The sequence below is a fragment of the Oncorhynchus tshawytscha genome, linkage group LG15 (assembly GCF_018296145.1).
Source record: "Oncorhynchus tshawytscha isolate Ot180627B linkage group LG15, Otsh_v2.0, whole genome shotgun sequence".
Lineage (NCBI taxonomy): Eukaryota > Metazoa > Chordata > Actinopteri > Salmoniformes > Salmonidae > Oncorhynchus > Oncorhynchus tshawytscha.
Window position 1 is genome coordinate 22,459,751 of NC_056443.1, and position 25,979 is coordinate 22,485,729.

At 43.0% G+C, this 25,979-nt stretch overlaps 1 protein-coding gene across 12 annotated transcripts in view; it reads right to left on the reverse strand.

Moving 5' to 3' along the window:
* LOC112232768 (adhesion G protein-coupled receptor L3-like) overlaps positions 1–25,979 on the reverse strand; it is a 328,717-nt gene that overhangs the window by 52,999 nt on the left and 249,739 nt on the right. For all 12 annotated transcript variants that reach the window (XM_042298323.1, XM_042298322.1, XM_042298314.1 and 9 more), the window contains 4 exons: positions 24,630–24,813; positions 12,470–12,592; positions 9,928–10,133; positions 7,489–7,665 (listed from right to left, as the gene is read on the reverse strand). In XM_042298323.1, coding sequence (XP_042154257.1) covers positions 7,489–7,665; positions 9,928–10,133; positions 12,470–12,592; positions 24,630–24,813 — 690 coding nt within the window. The remainder of the gene's footprint in view (positions 1–7,488; positions 7,666–9,927; positions 10,134–12,469; positions 12,593–24,629; positions 24,814–25,979) is intronic.

A 25,979-nucleotide genomic window follows, 5' to 3' on the forward strand; every position in this document is an offset into this window, starting at 1 on the left:
TAAATTCAAAAGGAGGGTGGTTCGATGAAGAGTAGACTGTTGATGCCTTGAGTAGCTGGCTGGGTGGTGGGTCTGGACTATTAAGGTACTGAACCAGGAAGTCTAAAGCAGGCTTTTCCAAATGTTGGTCCTTTAGTAACACTGGTGTTATGTTTGATCAACCACTTAAATGGCATTACTGGAATGAATATGACACCACTCTGTAGAAATCAAAGGGGCCTTTGAATCTGGGGTAGCCAGGCGCTAAAATAGACCTTGGTTCTATTTGTGAAGCATGATGCGCTGCAAGTCACACCTCTCCCATCTCCTCATTGGTTTTTACGAGCACATACCCACGTGGGTGATTGAAAGATGAATGAGGTCCACACTTGGTTGCCAACCGCTATGGAGTAGAAGGGAAAAGGAGGAGGAGACGAAGAAGGAGAAGAGGAGGGAGAAGGAGGAAGAAGAACGCGGAGAGATTACAAGAAACTAATTAGGTTTCCCCTTTTATCTGTGGAGTGTCACAAAATTTTGTGGGTCAAAATTCTACAAAGATCCAGCATAAAAAATTTACCTTGTGCACTTCAGGTAAAATAAGAACCCAATGTTTACATCCCAGGACAAATTAGTTAGCAACAGCAAGCTAGTTAGCTAAATGTCCATGAATGTTTCAACCTTTCCCCAAATTAATATAGTTGGTGTAACGATCGTCGTAGGTGGAAGAAGAGGATGAACAATGTGCAGCGTGGTAAGTGTCCATGTTTTTTAATAAAATAAATGAACACTGAACAAAAATACGACAAACGAACAGTCCTGTACGGTGAATGGAAAAACACTAAACAGAAAATAATCACCCACAAAACACAGGTGGGAAAAGGCTACCTAAGTATGATACTCAGAGACAACGAACAACACCTGCCTCTGATTGAGAACCATACCAGGCCAAACGCATAAACGCAACATAGAAAAACGAACATAGACTACCCACCCCAACTCACGCCCTGACCAAACTAAAACAAAGACATAACAAAGGAACTAAGGTCAGAACGTGACAGTTGATTCAGAGTTAGTTTTGATATTTCAACCTGCGTGTCCGTCTGGTGGGGATAGACAAACTCAACATGTGCAGGATGGCATTGAGAGGCCGGTTAGGTCGTCATGTTTGCCGCACACAGCTAGTATACAAAATAGATAATTTTTTATTCTTCCATATAAACACAAAAAACATTGTAAATTGTGGGGGGTATTGTCAGTAAGTAGTTGCTTGAAAAAGTCCAAGATTTCAGGATCAAAAACAGGATATCGAAATAATGTACTGTATCACCCCTTGAGGCCAAAATTGACCCGTTGGGCACTTTTAGGGTTAAAAGAGATCATGTTGGATATTGACAGGAATGACGACCTGCTGGGACAAGTTGAAGCAATTCCCAACAGCCGTTGGAAACCTTCGTTCAAACAACAACCAAATGTTCTCTTTGTGAAACTTCCAGCTGGATAGAGGAGCTTATCAATGGACTTAAACAACCCTTTAAAATATTTGTTATTATTATCATACTATTTCTATGTTTGATGAGAGAGCAATTGGAGTTGACTGATTAGAGGAGCTATCATACTGTACTTTGACAGACCGCTTAAGCAAACCCGCTCCTCCTCACTCGAAACTCCCTCGCAATCACTTCCCTTCCTGGAGACACAAAAGCGACATAATCTCTGACTAACACACAGCTGTTGATGGGCCATTTAGTTTCATTTGTTTATGCGGCCGACGGGTGTACTTCAGTGCGTCGGCAGGAACAGCTCACGTTGGTGCACAAAAGGCCTGAGAGGTGAGACGGACGAAAGTGACGGCACTTAATCCCTTCCCGATTGTTTTGGATGGCAGCTACCTCCTTCCCTGTCGCTGACAGACACGGTGTAAGTATATGTGCCTTTGCCTATTGGGATATGATAGTGAGTCACACTGTCGATGGCCTTCAGGACTGTGTTGACTTTTTAAAGTTGACAATGCTTCAGTCAGTACAACATTTCAATTTGCATTTATTTTTTATTTCACTTTTATTAAACCATGTAGGCTAGTTGAGAACAAGTTCTCATTTGTAACTGCAACCTGGCCAAGATAAAGCATAGCAATTCGACACATACAACAACACAGAGTTACACATAGAATAAACAAAACATAGTCAATATTACAGTAGAACAAAAGAAAACAAAAAGTCTATATACAGTGAGTGCAAATGAGGTAAGATAAGGGAGTTAAGGCAATAAATAGGCCATGGTGGCAAAGTAATTAGAAGATGAATGTGCAAGTAGAGATACTGGGGTGCAAAGGAGCAAGATAAATAAATAAATACTGTATGGGGATGAGGTAGGGAGATAGATGGGCTGTTTACAGATGGGCTATGTACAGGTGCAGTGATGTGTGAGCTGCTCTGACAGCTGGTGTTTAAAGCTAGTGAGGGAGATATGAGTCTCCAGCATCAGAGATTTTTGCAGTTTGTTCTAGTCATTGGCAGCAGAGAACTGGAAGGAAAGACGACCAAAGGACAAATTGATTTTGGGGGTGACCAGTGAGATATACCTGCTGGAGCGTGTGCTACGAGTGGGTGCTGCTATGGTGGCCAGTGAGCTGAGATAAGGTGGGGCTTTACCTAGCAGAGACTTGTAGAGAACCTGTAGCCAGTGCGTTTGGCGACGAGTATGAAGCGAGGGCCAACCAATGAGAGAGTACAGGTCGCAATGGTGGGTAGTGTATGGGGGTTTGGTGACAATACGGATGGCACTGTGATAGACTGCATCCAGTTTGTTGAGTAGAGTGTTGGAGGCTATTTTATAGATGACATTTATAGATGACATCACCGAAGTCGAGGAACGGTAGAATGGTCAGTTTTACGGTAGAATGGTCAGTTTTACGAGGGTATGTTTGGCAGCATGAGTGAAGGATGCTTTGTTGCGATATAGGAAGCCAATTCTAGATTTCATTTTGGATTGGAGATGCTTAATGTGAGTCTGGAAGGAGAGTTTACAGTCTAACCAGACACCTAGGTATTTGTAGTTGTCCACGTATTATAAGTCAGAGTAGTGATGCTGGACGGGCGAGCAGGTGCGGGCAGTGATCGGTTGAATAGCATGCATTTAGTTTTACTTGCGTTTAAGAGCAGTTGGAGGCCCCGGAAGGAGAGTTGTATGGCATTGAAGCTCGTCTGGAGGTTAGTTAACACAGTGTCCAAAGAGGGGCCAGAAGTATACAGAATTGTGTCGTCTGCGTAGAGGTGTACCAGAGTCACCAGCAGCAAGAGCAACATCATTGATGTATACAGAGAAGAGAGTCGGCCTGAGGATTGAACCCTGTGGCACCCCCATAGAGACTGCCAGAGGTCCAGACAACAGGCCCTCCGATTTGACACACTGAACTCTATCAGAGAAGTAGTTGGTAAACCAGGCATGGCAATCATTTGAGAAACCAAGGCTGTCGAGTTTGCCAACAAGAATGTGGTGATTGACAGAGTCGAAAGCCTTGGCCAGGTCGATGAATACGGCTGCACAGTAATGTCTCTTATCGATGGCGGTTATGATGTCGTTTAGGACCTTGAGCGTGGCTAAGGTCCACCGATGACCAGCTCTGAAACCAGATTGTATAGCGGAGAAGGTACGGTGATATTCTAAATGGTGGGTAATCTGTTTGTTAACTTGGCTTTCGAAGACCTTAGAAAGACAGGGAAGGATAGATATAGGTCTGTAGCAGTTTGGGTCTAGAGTGTCACCCCCTTTGAAGAGGGGGATGACCGCGGCAGCTTTCCAATCTTTGGGAATCTCAGACGATACGAAAGAGAGGTTGAACAGGCTAGTAATAGGGGTTGCAACAATTCTTGCAGATAATTTTTTAGAAAGAGAGGGTCCAGATTGTCTAGCCCGGCTGATTTGTATGGGTCCAGATTTTGCAGCTCTTTCAGAACATCAGCTATCTGGATTTGGGTAAAGGAGAAATAGTGGGGGCAATGGCGGGTTGCTGTGGAAGGTGCCGGGCAGTTGACCGGGGTAGGGGTAGCCAGGTGGAAAGCATGGCCAGCTGTAGAGAAATGCATATTGAAATTCTTAATTATAGTGGATTTATCGGTGGTGACAATGTTTCCCAGCCTCAGAGCAGTGGGCAACTGGGAGGAGGTGCTCTTATTCTCCATGGACTTTACAGTGTCCCAGAACTTTTTTGAGTTCGTACTACAGGATGCAAATTTCTGTTTGAAAAAGCTAGCCTTAGCTTTCCTAACTGCCTGTGTATATTTGTTGATAACTTCCCTGAAAAGTTGCATATAATGGGGGCTATTCGATGTTAATGCAGAACGCCACAGGATGTTTTTGTGCTGGTCAAGGGCAGACAGGTCTGGAGTGAACCAAGGACTATATCTATTCCTCGTTCTACATTTTTGAATGGGGCATGCTTATTTAAGATGGTGAGGAAGGCACTTTTAAAGAATAGCCAGGCATCATCTACTGACGGGATGAGGTCAATGTCATTCCAGGATACCCCGGCCATGTCAATTAGAAAAGCCTGCTCGCAGAAGTGTTTTAGGGAGCGTTTGACAGTGATGAGGGGTGGTCGTTTGGTCGCAGACCCATTACGGATGCAGGCAATGATTGCTGAGATCTTGATTGAAAACAGCAGAGGTGTATTTGGAGGGCGAGTTAGTTAGGATGACATCTATGAGGGTGCCCATGTTTACGGATTTGGAGTTGTACCTGGTAGGTTCATTGATCATTTGTGTGAGATTGAGGGCATCAAGCTTGGATTGTAGGATGGCCGGGGTGTTAAGCATGTCCCAGTTTAGGTCACCTAGTAGCACGAGCTCAGAAGATAGATGGGGGGCAATCAATTCACATATGGTATCGAGGGCACAGCTGGGGGCAGAGGGAGGTCTATAGCAAGCGGCAACAGTGAGAGACTTGTTTCTGGAAAGGTGAATTTTTAGAAGTAGAAGCTCAAATAATAAGTGCAAGTCCACAGATAATCAAAAAGTACATAACCATTTTCAATAGACAAAGATGGATCTTTTTTCACCTCCTTTGGCAGAGATCAAAGTTACATAATTAATTCCTCAGAGAGTCAGAGTCCATAGATTCAAGATACACATATCTACAATACTGAGCTAGCGCAATAATCACCCATATGCTTTAAGTTCAAAGGTAAAATACAAACATGAAAGTTAAGACTGGGCAGCGTGGTGCAATCAAGAACGAGATGAGGGCTGTTATTGATGAAAGGCACCACATTAGCTGTTCTATGTTGTCTTAATAGAATTAAGAAAAAGCTCACATCATTAAATAACCAAGTTCATGCTTCTAATACAGGTTATGTACTCGCATTTGGTCAGCTTTCAAAATGTCCAGCAGGTACAGTTCTGGTTGAAAACGGGTTGTAGAGACATCACTTCAACCAACTACTACAGCCTTATAACGATACCTCAACTTAGTAATATCTCTCTCTAGGACTAAGTAATATCTATAATAATAAGCTGTTCATGAACAACTGAACGTATCAAACAACTTATCATGAAAGCCCAAACACTTCCCATACTTTAAAGTAGAGTAGTATTATTGTCATTTACAACTGGAACACCCTGTCTATCTGCCGGAATACAGCAAAACGAAAGATGACGGCGACAGCGGGCCTCTGCCCGCTCAAAGTGAAGATGGTAATTGTGGCATGCCAATCTGCAATCTCTCACTCAGATGGTAATGTGTAATAACAATGCCTAGACAGAACAGCGCGATATGTTTAGTTACCATGGAGACAAAATACGGTCACTCCAATTTACAGCATTTTTGTGCTCTTTCTTCACCATTCATTAGTGCTTCCGGATTGGAATGCCTTGGCAGTGTGTCAATGGATGCCTGCGTTTCCTCAGAACCAAAATGTCTTTCGAGTAGAAAAATGCAGCAATTTTGGAATTGGGGTGTAACGACTTTCCACTTTCCCCCTGAATGAACACCAGCATCCTGGAGTTTCCAAAAGGTGAGTGAATCATATGACAAAGTGCTTCTTTCACTCCCATTTTGCCCTATTTTTCATCCGTTTTCTTTTATTCTGTTAAGGCCCCTAGATTATTCATAGCTTCCCTCTGCATTCATGGCCCGGTTTGACACCAAGGCTTGAGCACACTGGCTCCCCCAAGCCAAGCGGCTTAGTGACAAACAGTAACTCCTCCTCACTGGGGGTGACCCCCTTTGGACCAAAGGGGCTGGTTGGCTGGAGCGGGGTGGGAGCTGGGGTAGAAGGGAGGTCTGTGGTTACATGGCCTTGGGCAAACTGGGAGAGACATTATAGAGTCATCCTTCCCTGCTGATTAAGGTTCACTGCCTTGGGGGGGAGAGAGAAAGAGAAAGTGCAAGAAAGATGGGAGAGAGAGAGTGAGATGGAGTGAGAAAGAGGGGGTAGAGAGTGAGAGGGAGGGAGAGAGAGAGAGAAAGAGGGGAGAGAGAGTGAGAGGGAGAGAGATAGAGAGAGAAATAGGGGAGAGAGAGAGTGAGAGAGAGAGCGAGTGGAGGGAGAAAGAGGGAGAGAGAAAAAAGAGGAGATCTCTCCTATTAGTTTCCTCTCTTTATCCCTCCTCTCCCTCCTCGCTTTTCCTGTGTCTGTCAAACAGCTCTGTATTTCTCTTCACTTTCTGTTGTTTTCCCAGAAGACGAAAGCGGACAATGAAGCATCCAACAGTGCAAAGAAAGAACACACAGATCTTTTCTCCCAGGTAAAAGAGCACACACAACATATCAATTCATGCTTTTAAAATAAAATGCACCCTTTCGCTAAATTTTTCTTTCATATGAGTCTTTGTATCAGACAGCAACAAATAAAAGTCAAAGTTTAAAAAAAATAGAGTTGCAATATATTTGCTTCAATGTAACGAAATAACATCAATTGAAAAGTAATCTTGGATTTAAGCATCGCAATGAGACACTTAAAAGCACAGTAATAAACACCAGCCACCCCAAATATTTGAGGCGCATAAATACAATCTTTATCGTTATTGGTCTATTATACACAGAAAATGTAAATGTGTTAATTTATGCTTTTCCAGTACCAGGCTCCAACACAACTTAAACAGATGCTGATTCTCCTTCAATTCATCAACACTATCGGAACGTTTGAAACATTGAAACGTGCAGTCAGGTGTTCTAAATGCTTTCAAACATAGTATGTATCCAGACGCTTGAACGGCAGCCTCTTAGCTAAAACTCTTGAAGGTCCAAATGCATTTTCCTTCTCTCCAACTATTCACACAAGGCCTAGCACGAGGCAAGGGGACAATTAATACACAAAACACTAAAGATGCTTTCGGCACAAAAAAAAAAAATGCTTTTAGATTTCGATCTTAACTCTGCCATTTTGTAGAATGTGCTATGAAGGTTGCAAAACAGAGCTCTCCATCGTCTGCTACTTGTGGAATGTGTATTGCTTCTACGGGATCTGAGCTGAAAGCAAACGGAATGAGGAGCTGGTGGAACAGGCCTTACCTTGACCTCCACGTGAGCCATGAGGACGGCAAAGTTAGTCAGGTGGGTACAAGAGCACGTGGTGTGAGTCCTGTTGGTGCCTAGCAACCGGCAATCCTGCGTCGACCAGTACCCCGTCATGGTCCTCTTGGAATAACTCCAGAAAGAACAGTTGGGGTTAAAGCTTTCCTTGGATTGCTGTGGGGGACAAACCACATAACAATTAGCCTATGGGCCCCTGCACAATGGAGCTAATGGGAGGAAAAACACACACATTGATTGCAGGTTGAGTCATGTTTTTTTCTAAACGGCTCTGGCTGGGTTAAATGGAAACGCATGGGGCTAATTCCAGGTAAGCTCTCATAACCTCGACACAATGCCATAACTCCCGATCTGGACAAAATATTTCAGAAAAAAGCCCCTTAATTCCCTTTTCCGGTGGCAGTGCAGGTTTAGTTTAATGGCTGCGGCGAGCAGCCTTTCATTGTGCTTTTCAACCTTTCACTTTAACCTTCACTGTGCGACAATAGACTGCCCCGCTGCTCTCTGCAAGGTGGCGGGCCTTAACGGCTGCCATCTCGCTGGCCCGTTTTAAAACAGTCACTTAAGAGCTTAATGCAGATAAAGCGCGAGAGGAGAGACGTGCCGATGCATAGGAATGCCTCAAATAGTTTTCAACAGGTAAAGTTTCTTTGATGTGGGGAACCGCCGTCTCTTGCAGCTAGATATTGCCGGGCCACTTCAACTGCACCTTAAATCCTGGGTGCATTTAAAGGAATTGTCCACAGCAGAAGACAATCTGGCTGCTACTGACAATGCAATCAAAACTGTCTGTGGAACATGGGGCTGTGTCCCAAACGGCACCATAAACGGCTCTGGTCAAAAGTAGTGCACTGTATAGGGAATCGGATTCCATTTGTGACACATTCATAATCAGCAGATCCTCTCAGAGATAAACGTCCCACCTTATTGAGTTATCCTCCACACAGCCAACCAATGGCTAGTTGGGTACAGTGTAGCACGGTCGTAGAATAACCAGACCAGGTGACCTTCTGTCCCAATCACGACTTTAATTAGTCCATTAAATGCTGAGGCAAGGAAGTGAAACAATAACTAGAGGACAACCACAGTCCCCTGGGACCAGTGGTCCAACACCATCTGATCTTATGGCTTTTCCTTGTAGAGCGATGGAACAAAAGACTAACTGCCAAATACTATGGTCATTGTCATGCCAATCGTGGTCAAAACTAGGATAAGGATAGCCTGGGTTCAGATCTATTTGTGTCATTTTGGCAACTACTATGTTAATTGTCATCAGTGATGTAGTACAGCCTGATCCTAGATCTGTTTATGGTGTATAGCCAAGTACTATGGTGGTGTTTGGTATGACAGTCAGTGGTGCAGTGGAGGGTAAACACAAGTAAACGCAGTTTACCCACCTTTTGCGGAAGAACGCATTGAAAGTATAAGGAGCGTTACTTTATTCACTGCAACCAAGTTTAACCACCTAGTTTCTTTACCACTACATCACTGATGACAATTAACATAGTAGTTGCCAAGATGACACAAATAGATCTGAACCCAGGCTATCCTTATCCTAGTTTTGACCACGATTGGCATGACAATGACCATAGTATTTGGCAAGACAGCAGAAACAGATCTGGAAACAGGCTATAAGAAGTCCGTCCTCCTATCCATTCATACTCTAGTGTACCTGCAGTTATATAATCATCCATACAGATTCAGTTAATCTTTTTTGAATAGTCTCTAGACGAATCTTAGAATACTCTTTAAAATAACCAACTTTTCAGAAGACAGAGCAAACAGCCGTAAAAAAGAAAAAAAGAAAAAAAGACATGTCCTCACTGACAGAAGTGCGGTGGAGGGAAGCACAAACGTACTTTATAGAAGAGCACTGTTTTACTGAGATTAGACCAGTGGGGCAAGAAAAACTTAGGAAAGCGGCGGCGGACTCCAGTTGGTCCCCATAATAACTGCATTGGCCCCAAGTGTTACACCCCCCACCCCCTCTCTCTCTCTCCCTGCTGAATAACAGCTTTGGGCGCCGTTGGGAGACAAACCGGGGCTGTTTCGATGGAGTCGTGCGAGGGGAAGATAATGCAGCCGGGGAGGAAGATAATGCTCCGCCTATGACTAACCAGCCTTCAAGGATGAACAATAGAACCCTCATATTAGCTTAGCCTTCCAGGTTAGACTGTTCTGTTCTAAAACGAATAGGGAGAAAATGAATGAAAACAACGTTTTGCATCGTCAATATGTTATGATAGATTGAGGTAAAACTTTAAAATGGGGGGCTATGGGGTGACTCCATTCATTTAAAAAGTCCAAAATAGATGTACCAATCCCAAATAGCCCCTTGAAGAAACTCAGTGAATTTCATGATAATCCCAAAGTGTGTGTGTGTGTGTATGTGTGTGTGTGTGTGTGTACACGTTCTACCTGCAGGTGTTTCAAGGTAAATATGACCGGTTCAGACAGGTAGACTTTGTTGTTCTCTTTGTTGATGGCTGCGGTGATGACGGGAGAGTTGACAATGACAGAGTAGTTGGTGGCCATGGCTTCCCTGCCGAGCTTCATGCTGGCATTCTCTGTAGACAGATAGGCTCCGATGTGTTTGTACAGGACAAAGGCCATACGGATCTCTCCTAGGAAAAATAACACATCATGGCTTAGTCTCAATTTCTTGAAAATCCATCCTCTGCTCATCTCCTCCCCTTTGTCTGTAGTTACAGGTGAAAAGAATATGGCGTAAGCTCATCATTAGGCTGGCTTTCACCAGGTCAGTTCTTTCAGATCAGAGTGATGAAGGAAAGTAGAATGAAGGAAAGGCAATTGAGATTTGAGACATAGCCACCACTGACGAACTGAAAGTGTGTGGTTAAAATGCTTTACCAAACAGTATAATGTTATTAACAGCGCAAATAAATGTTAAAGTAGCAGAGACATTAGCGCCAGAAAATCAAACAAAATCCAAAAGTGAAAAGTTACTATCTGGTCAACATATGTTTCTGTCCATAAATTAAAAAGGTTTGTAAACCTAGACTAGGTGTGCCAAGGTTTTATATGCCTACGAGAAAACCACACACACATTGAAGAGCACAGAGTCAGCCGGAGTGCAGCCGGCCTTTGGAACCATTTTTGGGGTTAAGTGCCTGCTCCAGGGCATAACGGCGTTGGACCACCACAGTTCAATCTACAGATGTCAAACGTTACAGTTCCACAAAGTCTTGGAGCACACAATAACCTAACCTATTCAAATTCACAAGACTTAAAAACAAGGATGCATTCTGGGGTACGGTAAAAACTGCATTCATTCTTTTTAGATTTTAGATTCCCAAGGATTATAGAGTTGAAACTATTTTGGACAAAATATAGGGAAAATTCTTCAAACACTTTCGCTGCTCCGAGCATGTTATCAAGAGCAACAACGGTGTCGAGGCTGGAAAAAAAGACCTCTAGGTATGATAGGTCCATTTAATTAAACTTCAATGAAATGTCATTATTGCTTTATTGCACTGACAAAGGCAACAGATACTCCTCCTAGTTTCCTTCCCCACTCCCATCGCACTACCGTATCCCTCTCCCGGCGTCTTTCTTTGGACAGTGGATGTGAAAGCACACCCCTCCCACAGCGACTTGGGATCACTCACTCGAGACGAAAATTGCGTGTTACCTCTCCATGAACGGGAAATAAAAGCAAATGAAGATATAATAAAGCATCGGGCACCGCTGGACATTCATCGAGAGCCAAGAGTGGTGAGCACGTGCTAACAGCCTAACTCATTTGCATGAACAAGTAATCAAGTCCAAAAACGGGCCGCGGAGCTCCCGTAGGTAGCCCCGCATTGTGTATAATAGCCTCATTAAAGTTTGAAGCAGCTCTTGAACACAACTAATTCCGCAACCAGGGAGCCTCTTTTGTCCATTTGAAGTCGAGTAAAAAAAGGCGCTTTACTTAATCAGAGGTTGTATCAGGGGTGGCCAACCCTCCTCCTGGACAACTTCCCTTCTGCTAGGCTTTCTCTCCAGCTCTTATCTAGCACACCTCATTCTACTAATTAGCTGCTTTCCATGACCTTGATACTATGCAGAATCAACTGTGTTATAACAAGGTTGGAAGAAAACCCTGGTAGATCCAGTATCTCTTTCCTGGAAGAGGGTTGGTCACCTCTGCCTGAAACCAAGTGTAAGTCCTGCACCTGCTTCTAACATTTTGGCACACTTGGAATTATATTGATGTTATTCCAGGGAAACTATTCAATTACCGTGTAACGGGTCTGTAAGTACACTGGTTACACTTGTACTTACAATAGCAACAACGTATCTGTCAACCAATTGAAAACGTAGCTTTTTTACGGAATAATTTGCCGTGTCGAACCTGCGTTCTGGTTTGAAGGCACCCTAAGTCTGCACACACAAAAAACATGTTACTGGTAAGCAACCCATGCTCTTAACAGCCTGTTTGAAGCAGGTGGTAAGCAAGTATAATTAGCTGCAGGGAAGTTATATTTCTCATTCGCACCAAGCCCTGCAAAGGGACACGTTTTAAACTCCCAAGCCCCTCCTCGTAACCGTCATCGCATTTCAAAGCAGCTTACACTTTTGTTCCTATTGAATTGACCTACTTTTTCAAAATATTAGCTATAGCTAGCTAATATGCTAATAGCTAATATGAGCAAAACCAGGGTGCCACCTTTGTTGTTGTTTGAGACACGGTTTGCCCTTTTAAGATATTAGAGCCTTTCTCTCCTTTACATTTCCTATAATCTTTTGGCATCAGAAAAAGAAGCAAACTATGCATGGAATTATCAATGGCAGACTTATCTCAGACAGGGATGTTCAGTCCAGAAGAGCTACTGGGTATGCAGGCACTAACTGATGGAATGGAACAAAAGCCTGCACAACTAATAGCTGTTCAGGACTGAAGTTGGAGAGCACTGATATATATATTTTTTTAAATTAAAAAGGCAAAGCCATTTACCGTTTCTCCCATGTTGTTTCAAGGTGCTTGATGACAGGGAGATGGAGTTACCATGGCCGCCACTTTGTGGGAATTTCAGGTCGGGCAGATTTCCTTCCGTACTCATCCGGGCCACCTCCAGCTCTGGACAGAAGCAAATGAGAAGAAAAAGGACCATTTAAAGAACATTATTATGAGGGGTGAGAGTGTCGACAGTGATGCAAGAGAATTCCATCTGGGATAACATTTGCAGTATATGAATGGAAACCCATGCCCCTGTCGAGACGTGTTAGCATTGAACGATAGCTTTACATTGTAATACGAAACTCAGTTCTGCTCTGACTGTATGCATCACAGCACAGGAGTTTGTTTCAGATCAGAGACAAAGCAGACAAAGGGGTAACAACAAAGTTTAAGAAACACTTGATCAAAAAGATGCTCCCTTCCCCAACATCAGCTATTATGCATTACTTGATGCATTTCACAAACTTCAAATGGATTTTCAAGGAGATACCTTGTCAGATTTTTTCTCAGAAGCCTTTTACTCTGATATAATTGATTCCATTCATCAGTGGTTTCAGGGTGTGTTGAATGAAGTACATCATCCTCTGAATTCGGCAGGCTTTGAAGAGTAGAGTCCCACTGAAGCCTTCCGATCAACACTGGGCTATACACGTCTTGCAACACTTTCTTCATCGAGTTAGGAGTAACTGAGTTGCATACTACCTTGATTCGTGTTGAAGTCCACTAACTTTTGCCAACTGAGAAAATTGGCCCTCACTTCAAGGAAGCTATCGATGTTGGGGGTGAGCTGAGAGGAAAGCGATGGGTAGATGAGATAGAGACAAATGGTGAAGACAGCCAGGTTTTGGAGAACTGGCACAACAGCTGTTGTATCTGAGGGGAGATCATCAGACTGCTGCATTGTACAGCAGAGGAAAAGGAGGAGTCAATAGGAGATTGGCAGAAAAAAATCAGTTTCTAAGAGATAGTGTACTTTTCATGTGCTTGAATTTAGTTTGAGAATACAGAACAAGACCAATCTTAAAATAGTATGTTGTCTTTTAAATTCTTCATTTGAGCTTGCCTAGTGCAATGGAACTAATGGAATAGTCCCCAAAGTGCAAACCCTGCCCACCTGTCACTCCAGACAGGCCCAATCAAACATGATAAGTATTTTAAGGAAAACCAATACTATTTGAACACAGGCCTGGGATAGTACTCTGTTAATTGGGAGAGATGGCATCAAAGATTTCAAACTTCTTTCAACTTCTGGCTTCAAGGCCACTTCTTGAATGCTCGCACAAAACACCCACAGAGGGAAGGCAAAATCTTCTTATTGTGGCTACCCTTGAAAAAAAAAGTTGTTTTCATGCCATGCCATGCTCTCACTTTAAGAAAGAGAACCTTGGTATTAACATTCCGAGGCACCCTCGCAACTGCTACACAATGGTGGGATTCTTTTGGAGATGGCGAGATGTATTCCTATTCAACTGGAAAGCGACAATGGCCGATATGCCGAACAATCCCAGATCAGAGCTAACTGAGTCAGTTGCAATGTTTTTCATCCCGCTGGATGAGCCATGAAAAAAAGGCTTAAGACTGGCTTTAGGCATCACACACACCCACAATAGGTGTTGATGTGTATGCCGGTTGAAATAAGACGGCAGAAATCTGTTCATAAGATCAGCGATGAGCGGGAGTGGTACACAGACACGCATGCAAACAAACAAAAGGTGGAGAGGAGATTAACACATACAGTGCATTCGGAAAGTATTTCAACCCCTTGACTTTTTCCGCATTTTCCTCATCAATTCCCACACAATACCCCATAATGAGAAAACAGATGGTTTTTTTTCTTACAAATTTCTAAAATAAAATAACAATACCATATTTACATAAGTATTCAGACACTTTGCTATGAGACTCGAAATTGAGCTCCGGTGCATCCTGTCTCTGTGATGTTTCTACAACTTGATTGGAGTCCACCTGTGGTAAATTCAATTTATTGGGCATGATTTGGAAAGGCACACACCTGTTAAGACACAGATCTTGCAGCATTGAAGGTAACCAAGAACACAGTGGCCTCCATCATTCTTATATGGAAGGAGTTCGGAACCACAAGGGCACTTCCTAGAGCTGGCCACATGGCTAAACTGAGCCATCGTGGGAAGAGGGCTTTGGTCAGGGAGGTGACCAAGAACCAGATGGTCACTCTGACAGAGCTCCAGAGTTCCTGTGTGGAGATGGGAGAACCTTCCAGAAGGACAACCATCACTTCAGCAATCCACCAATCAGGCCTTTATAGTGGAGTGGCCAGACGGAAGCCACACCTCAGTAAATGGCACATGACAGCCTGCTTGGAGTTGCCAAAAGGCACTTAAAGGACTCTCAGCCCATAAGAAACAAGATTCTCTGGTCTAATGAAACCAAGATTGAACTCTTATCAGTGGCAGGGACTGGAAGACTAGTCAGGATCGAGGGAAAGATAAACATAGCAAAGTACATAGAGATTCTTGATGAAAAGCTCTCAGGAGCAGGTTAGGACCTCAGACAGGCGAAGGTTAATCTTCCAACAGGACAACGACCCTAAGCACATAGCCAGGACAACACAGGAGTGGCTTCAGGATAATTCTAAATATCCTTGAGTGGCCCAGCAAGAGACTGGACTTGAACCCGTTCGAACATCTCTGTAGAGACCTGAAAATACCTGTGCAGCGATGCTCCCCATCCATCCTGACAGAGCTTGAGAGGATCTGCAGAGAAGAACTCCTACCCAAGAAGACGTAATCGCTGCTAAAGGTGCTTCAACAAAGTACTACGTAAAAGGTCTGAATACCTATGTAAATGTCCTATTTCAGTCTTTTAACATTTTTTTTTGCTTTGTCATTATGGGGTATTGTGTGTAGATTGATGAGGAAACAAATGATTTAATACATTTTATAATAAGGCTGTAACGTAACAAAATGTGGAAAAAGTCAAGGGGTCTGAATACTTTCCGAAAGTATTTATATTTGTGTAGGGGTTGATACATTTTTTATAATGGAAAATCAAGTATGAAATTTCAAAGTGAAAATTACTTTTTATCCTCAGATACACTACAACTTGTATATTTTGTGCATTGTAGGAATGTTTTCCTGTAACAGAGTGATCAAATCTGTACCTTATGAAATTATCTTCTTTCAACGCCTCATTTTCCGATGCCGCAGTCTTTAAACCACAAATGATGATCTCCCCTCAGACACAACAGCTGTTGTGCCGGCACTCCAAAACGGGGCTGTGTTCACCATTCATCTCGCTCTCATCTACCCATCGCTTTCCTCTTAGCTCACACCCAAAAATGATCACTTCCTTAAAGCGAGGGCCAATCTCAGAGGGCAAAATTGTTCGTCAGCTTCAACCATTCTTTAACCACACAAGCAAGAAAGTGTACATCAAGGCTCCCCCTGTTACACCTGAACTACTCCTCACTCAATAAAGAAAGTTATCCTGCAACAGGGTGATCAAATGAAGATAATACATCTGTAGGTACACACACACACAGGCTAACTAACGTTATTAGGATCTTGTTTAGTGAGGAGTACATACACTCAGTCAGTTATTAGGCACACCACCCCTTTCAAGAAAACGGTTCACTCCTACAGACAGTGAGTCACGTGGCCATGGCTTGCTAAATAAAGCAGGCAGACAGGCATCAAGACCTTCAGTTACTGTTCGATTGAACGTTAGAATGGGCAACATGAGTGACCTAAGCTACTTTAAGCGTGGTATGATCTGTGCTAGGAGCGCCGGTTCCAGTATCTCAGAAACATCCGGCATCCTGGGGTTTCCACGCACGACAGTGTCTAGGGTTTACTGGGAATGGTGCAACAAACAAAAAACATTCAGTCAGCGGCAGTCTTGTGGGCAAAAACAGCTCGTCGAGAAAAGGTCGAAGGAGAATGGAAAGAATCGTGAAAGCTAACATACAGAAAAATAATGGTGCAGTACAACAGAGGTGTGCAGAACGACATCTCAGAATGCACAACTTGTCGGTCCTTGTCTGGATGGGCTATTGCAGCAGACGACCACACCGGGTTCCACTCCTATCAGCTAAAAACAAGAAAAAGTGACTCCAGTGGGCACATGATCACCACACTGGACAATTGAGGTGCAAAAAAACATTGCCTGGTCCAACGAATCCCAGTTCCTGTGGCATCATGCTGATGGCAGAGTCTGGATTTGATAAAGCAAAATTAGTCCATCCTGCCGGTTGTCAACGGTACAAGCTGGTGGCAGTGGTGTAATGGTGTGGGGAATGTTTTCCTGGCACACGTTAGGGCCCTTGAAACCAATTGAGCAACGTGTCCATGCCCAGAATAATTCCGGCAGTTCTGGAGGCAAAGCAGGGTCTTACCCGGTACACCTAATCAACTAGCCATGTATTTCTGGCAACAAGAGCATGAAAACAGGAATAATATATCCTGGGTAAGCTTTTGCATTGCTTGTGAGTACTGCATGTAAAAATGTAAATGTTTCACACACAAACAAAGGCTACAGGTACATACATTATTCAGCCATTGCCTAGGAGAGAGCAATCATCGGAGCAGTGGACATGAGAGCACCAGCTGTTCTGGACGACTATATGGTCCCGCTCTTTGTAGCCAAATGTAAGTAAGTCCTTTAAACAGGTTAACATTAACAAGGTCGCAGGGCCAGACGGATTACCAGGACGCATACTCGGTGCATGCGCTGACCAACTGGAAAGTGTCTTCAATTACATTTTCAACCTCTCCTTGACCCAGTCTGTAATACCTACATGTTTCAAGCAGATCACCATAATCCCTGTGCCCAAGAACGCCAAGGTAACCTGTCTAAATGACTATCGCCCTGTAGAACATCTGTAGCCAAAAAAATGCTTTGAAAGGCTGGTCATGGCTCACATCAACAGCATCATTTCAGACACTGTGGACACACACCAATTTGCATACCGCCCCAACAGATCCGCAGATGATGCAATCTCTATTGCATTCCAGACTGCCCTTTCCTACCTGGACAAAATAAAAGTCTACTGTATGTGAGAATGCTGTTCATTGACTACAGCTGGGCGTTCAATACCATAATGCCCTCAAAGCTCATCACTAAAGACCCTGCGACTGAACACTCTGCAACTAGATAAGGGACTTCCAGACATGGCGACATGGGTAAGCAACAAATCTGCCAAGGTGACCCTCAACATGGGAGCCCCTCAGGGCTGCATGCTTAGTCCCCTCCTTTTCTACCTGTTCTCCCTCGACTGTGCATGACTCCAAAATCATCATTAAGTTTGCTGACGACACAATGGTGGTAGAACTGATCACCAACAATGATGAGAGAGTGGTCGTCAGAAACTTGGCAACGTAGTGCAAGGACAACAACCTCTCCCTTAACGTCAGCAAGACAAAGGAACTGATTGTGGACTACAGGAAAGGAAGGGCCGAGCACATCCAGACCTTAAAAGTTCCTCAGATCCTTAGTGATGTGGACCCCAGCATGGTACAAACACACCAAGACAGTCGTGAAAAGGGCATGACAATGCCTCTTCCCCTTCAGGAGGCTAGAAAGATTTGGCATGGGACCTCAGATCCTAAAAAAGTTACAAAGCTACACCATTGAGAGCATCTTGACTGGCTGCATCACCGCTTGGTATGGCAACTGCTTGGCATCTGACCATAAGGTGCTACAGAGGGTAGGCCCAGTACATCACTGGGGCCGAGCTCTCTCCACCTAGGACGTCTATACGAGGCGGTGTCAGAGGAAGGCCCTATAAACTGTCAAAGACTCCAGCCACACAAGTCATAGACTGGCAAGCGGTGCAGCACAGCAAAGGCTCCTGAACAGCTACTACCCCAAACCATAAGACTGCTGAACATTTAACCAAATGGCTACTTGGACTACATGCATTGACCCCCTTTTGTTTGTCGCACTGGCTCTATGCGCACTCACTAGACTCTACCCACACATATTACAGGGGTGGCAGGTAGCCTAGTGGTTAGAGCATTGGACTTGTAACCGAAAGGATTGAGAGCATTGGACTTGTAACCGAATCCCCCATCTGTTGTTCTGCCCCTGAACAAGGCAGTTAACCCACTGTTCCTAGGCCGTCATTGAAAATAAGAATTTTTTCTTAACTGACTTGCCTAGTTAAATAAAGGTAAAATAAACACTACAACACACACAGACACTTTCTTCTGAAACTCGTCAGTCTATTCTTGTTCTGAGAAATGAAGGCTGTTCCATGCGAGAAATTTCCAAGAAACTGAAGATCTCGTACAATGCTGTGTACTACTCCTTTCACAGAACAGCGCAAACTGGCTCTAACCAGAATAGAAAGAGGAGTGGGAGGCCCCGGTGCACAACTGAGACAGAGGACAAGTACATTAGTGTGTCTAGTTTGAAATACAGACCCCTCACAAGTCCTCAACTGGCAGCTTCATTAAATAATACCCGCAAAACAACAGTCAAAACAACAGTCTCAACGTGAAGAGGGGATTCCGGGATGCTGGCCTTCTAGGCAGAGTTTAAAAAAAGCCATTTCTCAGACTGGCCAATAAAAAGAACACAGACACTGGACAGAGGAAGATTTGGAAAAAAGTGAAAAAAGTACAGGGTAAAAGAGATCTTGAAGAAAGAAGGCTATCACTCCATTTGCAACGCTATGCGATACCCTGTGGACGGCACTTAATTGGAGCCAATTTCCTCCTACAACAGGACAATGACCCAAAGCACAGCTCTAAACTATGCAACTATTGAGGGAAGAAGCAGTCAGCTGGTATTCTATCTATAATGGAGTGGCCAGCACTCTCACCGGATCTCAACCCTATTGAGCTGTTGTGGGAGCAGCTTGACCATATCGTACGTAAGAAGTCCATCAAACCAATCCAACTTGTGGTGCACCAGGAAGCATGGGGTGAAATCTCTTCAGATTACCTCAACAAATTGACAACTAGAACGCCAAAGGTCTGCGAGGCTGTAATTGCTGCAAATTGAGGATTATTTGATGAAAGCAAAGTTTGAAGGACACAATTATTATTTCAATTAAAAATCATTATATATAACCTTGTCAACATCTTGACTATATTTCCAATTAATTATGCAACTCCTTTCATGTATGTTTTCATGGAAAACAAGGACATTTCTAAGTGACGCCAAACGTTTGAACCGTAGTGTGTGTGTGTGTGTGTATGTGTATACAGTTGAAGTCAGAAGTTTACATACACTTAGGTTGGAGTCATTAAAACTCATTTTTCAACCACTCCACAAATTTCTTGTTAACAAACTATAGTTTTGTCAAGTCGGTTAGGACATCTACTTTGTGCATGACACAAGTAATTCTTTCACAATTGTTTACAGACAGATTATTTCACTTATAAGTCACTGTTTCACAATTCCAGTGGGTCAGAATTTTTACAGACACTCAGTGCCTTTAAACAGCTTGGAAAATTCCAGAAAATTATGTCATGGCTTTAGAAGCTTCTGATAGGCTAATTGACATCATTTGAGTCAATTGGAGGTGTACATGTGGATGTATTTCAAGGCCTACCTTCAAACTCAGTGCCTCTTTGCTTGACATCATGGGAAAATAAGCCAAGACCTCAGAAAAGAAATTGTAGACCTCCACAAGTCTGGTTCATCCTTGGGAGCACTTTCCAAATGCCTGAAGGTACCATGTTCATCTGTACAAACAATAGTACGCTAGTATAAACACCATGGGACCATGCAGCCATCATACCGCTCAGGATGGAGACGCGTTCTGTCTCCTAGAGATGAACGCACTTTGGCGCGTAAAGTGAAAATCAATCCCAGAACAACAGCAAAGGACCTTGTGAAGAAAGAAGCCACTACTCCAGAACCGCCATAAAAAAAAAGCCAGACTACGGTTTGTAACTGCACATGGGGACAAAGATCGTACTTTTTGGAGAAATGTCCTCTGGTCTGATGAAACAAAATAAGAACTGTTTGGCCACAATGACCATCGTTATGTTGGGAGGAAAAAGGGGGAGGCTTGCAAGCCGAACCGTGAAGCACGGGGGTGGCAACATGTTAAGGGATTTTTTTATCAATAATGACTAATGTATACATTTCAATCAGGACTGACTAATCAGAATACTATTATGTTACTGTATAGATGTATGAATTTTCTTTTAATCCTAGTACTGAATATAATGTGTGTAAATATAATCAAGAATTAGAACAATGACTGTCTGTTCCTTGGTAGAAATGAATGAACATATCGTCAGACTGGCTAGAATGCTTATCTACACAGGAAGACCTTGGCTCCGTCATAAATTATATTAAATTGGTGTGGGACAATGTGGGAAGGCTTGAGATATTGCCTTTGTACCAGGGTGAAGAAGGGACGGGACAGTTCGAAAACTCATGACGTCATTTTCAGTTTATAACCTGAGGTAAACTGTACCATGTTCAGTACTCTCGAGAAGAAACGCTGCTGATTGATTTTGAGACTGGTCTCTGTCCATTTTATGCAAATAAGAGTCTTACAAATTCTTAGAAGTGGACAGAGTGTTTAATTGAATTGGGTATTAAAACAAGTAGGAATGTAATTCCTGTAACACATCATGTTGTGCGGGTGGTTAGCTGCAGGATGGACTGGTGCACTTCACAAAATAGATGGCATCATGAGGCGGGAAAATTGTGTGGATATTTTGAAGCAACATCTCAAGACATCAGTCAGGAAGTTAAAGCTTCGTCGCAAATGGGTCTTCCAAATGGACAATTACCCCAAGCATACTTTCAAAGTTGTGGCAAAATGGCTTAAGTAAAACAAAGTCAAGGTATTGGAGTGGCCATTACAAAGCCCTGACCTCAATCCCATAGAAAATTTGTTCGCAGAAATGGAAAAGCGTGTGAGAGCAAGGAGGCCTACAAACCTGACTCAGTTACACCAGCTCTGTCAGGAGGAATGGGCCAAAATTCACCCAAATTATTGTGGGAAGCTAGTGAAGGCTCCACAAAATGTTTGACCCAAGTTAGGAAATGCTACCAAATACTAACTGCGTGTAAAAATAAATAAATGCTGAAATAAATCACTCCCTCTGCCATTACTCAGACATTTCACGTTCTTAAAATAAAGTGATGATCTTAACTGACCTAAGACAGGGAATTTTTACTAGGATTAAATGTCAGGAATTTAGAAAAACTGAGTTTAAATGTATTTGGCTAAGGTGTATGTAAACGTCCGACATTAACTGTATATATACACACTCATACACACATGCAAATTGATGCCAGACACACTCACACTGCTACTACTCTTGTTAATTATCTATCCTGATTGCCTAGTCACTTTTACCCCTTCCTACATGTACATATTACCTCACCTACCTCGTACCTCTGCACATTGCCTCAGTACTGGTACTCCTTGCATATAGCATCATTATTGTTAACATTTCCTTTTTTTATTTAGCAAATGTAACTATGCATTGTTGAGAAAGGGCTTGTAAGTAAACATTTTAAGGTAAAGTCTACACCTGCTGTATTCGGCGCATGTAACAAATACAATTTGATTTGACATGGTTATTTTGTGGTGTCTAAATACTTATGTATGTACATGCCGGTGTGGGCACTTGGGACCGCGGGGGACAAACAAACCTCATTGGCTGGCAAACTCAACAGAGCAAACTGAAAGTGAAGGCCTAGTAAACATGTCACTGTGCACAATTAACCAGACTACCTCCATGAAGAAAAAAAAAAAACGGTAGTTCGCCATGAGGGGATTGTTTAGTTTCCTTCCAAACAGTGCTAGGTTCCCTTAATACCCAGATAAATTGAGTACCATAGACAATAAATTCCCATTTTATTTATTCCCCAAGACTTGTCAGACCTACATGTTAAGGTTGCCATGGCAGCAGGAGCCTAAAGAAATCCCCTTTATGCTAAGGGCGCTATATAATAACATTATCTTTCCCTAATGCTCGATACACGCTGGTCGTTTCTTCAGCTCGCAAACACGTTTCATTCACTCGCCTCCTTCCCCCCGTCTTTCCCTCTTCCTTACAACTGTGTTCAACAACCGTTTGAAATGTAAACTGTTGATTTGTTAAGTCCACAATTCAACAACAGTTGTTCAAAGCCTCACTGTATCTTCCCGTTTCATCCCGCATGGGCATAGGCTAGAACATTGATATGTTTTAAGCATTTAATTTCTGTGTACATGGACGTTTTCTGCAAAAACTGACAGCTAAGGGCAATTAGGGGAGAGTGTAAACAAATCCACTATCACCCCACTGCTTTTAATATATATATATATGAGAATTTGGCAGTATGTCCAACTGGCCTCACAGCCGCAAACCACGTGTAACCAAGCCAGCCCAAGACCTCCACATCCGGCTTCTTTAATTACGAGATCCTCTGAGACCAGCCACCTGGACAGCTGATGAAACTGAGGAGTCTTTCTTTGGAATAAAGCCCTTTTGTGGGGAAAAACTCATTCTGATTGGCTGGGCCTGGCTCCCAAGTGAGTGGGCCTATGCCCTCCCAGGCTCAATCATTACTGTGCCCCTGCCCAGTCATGTGAAATCTATAGATTAGGGCCCAATTCATTTATTTCAATTGACTGATTTCCTTAAGTGAACAGTAACGCAGTAAAATTGTCGAAATTGCTACATGTTGCGTTTATATTTTTGTTCAGTATAATATAGTAATACAATACTACATCAAAAAGCATCTTGCCTCCATCGAACAATCATTGGATAACTCATTTTACAATATATCCCAATATCTAAATGATCACATTCAGGTTCTGAAAAAACTTGAATACACTAGCTTAGATTTGGCCTAAACTCAAACCCCCCAGGCACGAGCTGTTCTCTCCCTTACTGTCGGGCAGACGGTATCAGAGCATGAGGTCTGATACTAACAGGCTCAGAGACAGATTCTATCTACAAGCCATCAGACTGCTGAACACTGGAACTGGACTGACCACCTGCTCTGATTCTCCACAAGTTAGCACACATGCACTCACTCATGCACCCAACCACACAGACACACACATATATACATTAATGCTACACACACACATATCACAACTGCTGCTCCCAGACTCTTATTATACTGCTCAGTTGAAAACTGCCCCTCATCCCCAATACATGTACAAACACTGGACTATAAATTGTGCCTTACTTATGCTAAAATGTTTATTCTATTCTACTGAGCCATTCACTTTATGTTGGTATTCAAAATATTTATTATGCAAGTTTCGTTTTCATGGTGTCCATGCGACTAATAAAACGTGAAACTTGAAACTAAACTCAAACAATGACTAAGACTCTGGATGCGTCTCAAATGGCACCCTATTCCTTATGTGGTGCCCATAGGGCTCGGGTCACAAGTAGTGCACTATATCGGTAATAAGGTGCCATTTGGGACGCAGAGGCTGCACGACTGTGCAGGAACTTAGTTTGTCCAAATTGATTTCCTTCGACGACCAAAACAAATCACATTAGGATGGCTTAACGCTCATATTACTGGCAAACGTAGTAATCTGTTTAATCAGACGTGATTGGACAACAGCCACTGCTCTTTCAGACGAGACACTTTCCCTGCTCGTTTCGCCAGGTAAAATGTTCTAATCTTTGTGTGTACAGTATATCGTAATACAATAATACAATGATATAACATACCATTCAGCAGACACTTTTGTCTGAAGCGACTTAGAGTGGTGCGTGCATACATTTTCATATTGGTGGCCACAGCGGGAATCAAACCCACAATCCTGGCAGTGCAAGGGGTCATGCTCTACCAACTGAGCCACACAGGACGAAGCTTGTATATTCCAGAAGTATAAATATACAGTAAGTCAAGAGATGACAGTGTTTGCGATCACACTGTCCTATGACGACTATGAAAAGGTTTGTAAAACATTCAGTCAATCGTGTCTCTTACACATTCCAGAAATCATGTTCTGGCAGGTTGACAGCTCCTCTTGTGTTCACCAGTGTACAAAACAGTGTCTGAAGAGTTCTTTTTGCCACATCAATAAGTTCTAACACTGTGTGTGTGTGTGTGTGTGTGTGTGTGTGCGTGTGTGTGTATACGACCGCCTGCCTTCATGCATGTGTGTGATCAGATCTAATTTCATGTTTGTGCTTGTGAGTGGGTATTATGCCTCTGTGTGTGTACATGGGTCTCGGTCTGTACTCACGAATGTTGTCGGTGTTCTCCTGCACGATGTCCGTCTTGAGCAGGTTGTCGGCCAGGACGAAGGCTCCTTGCTCCACCGTGTCCAGTAGCATGGTGGCTGCTCTCAGCTGCTCCCTGGTGCTCAGGTCCCTCCACGCCGACTGGGCCTGGGGCTGAAGCAGGTTGTTCACAGTCTCCACCATGGCCTGCACCAGACAACAAGGAGAGTTAGCGACATGATAGTGGAGGGGAATAACCAACCAGAGCATCAGTAGGGAGTTAGCAAAGGGAAGATAACAATGGCATCAGCATAGGTTAAGGAAGGACTTTAGACTGTAGAATCACCAATTGACTTGAATAATGTGTCATTTAAAAGGGTTCGTTAACAAGGTTATGTCAGGACTTTCCAGAGGGAGAAATATCAAGTAAGGTTAGTCAAATGTATATTTATACTTCTGGAATATACAAGCTTGGTCCTGTGTGGCTCAGTTGGTAGAGCATGACCCCTTGCACAATTTCTCCTCGTCTGGAGATTGCTCTCTTTTCTTTCTCCCTGGTTTATTGGTTTCGGATTGTTCATTTGTGGGATTAGGGGAAACATAATTGAGGTTAAACTATATTAACATACAGTGTTCCTCAACGAGTGGTTGTCCTGAATAGCCAACAACAAAAATTGTGTTCCACCACTGGCTTCTGAACTAAATAATGTTATATTATGATTAATTAATGGTATTCTGTTTCAGTGTGTTAATGTAGCATGGAGGATTATTGGGGGTGAATACATTCATGGAACATTCATGGAAATGCATCAGCCTGGCCTACACCTGTCCCGTGATGTATATATTGGTACGATTTACCACTGACTGTCTCCACACATTCACCACGGCTCAATGTTGCTATGAATTATGCCAGATGTTTATCTTGAAGGGGTCGGCTCATATCAAACGTCGCCCACGTTACAACATGCATACATTTGTGACTACCTTTACCTGATGTTTCTCCCTCTGAAAGGTCCTGGCATAACATTATTAACTACCCCTTTTAAAATACCCATTATTCATGTCAAACAGTCAATGGTAAATTGTACCAAGAGAAACAATGACATTATATACAGTGCATTCGGAAAGTATTTAGACCCCTTTACTTTTTCCACATTTTGGTTCATCACAGCCTTATTCTAAAATTGATTAAATTGTTTCCCCCCCTCAATCTACAGACAATACCCCATAATGACAAAGCAAAAACAGAAATATCACATTTACATAAGTATTCAGACCCTTTACTCAGTACTTTGTTGAAGCACCTTTGGCAGCGATTGTAGCCTCGAGTTTTCTTGGGTATGATGCTTGAACCTATTTAGGGAGGTTCTCCC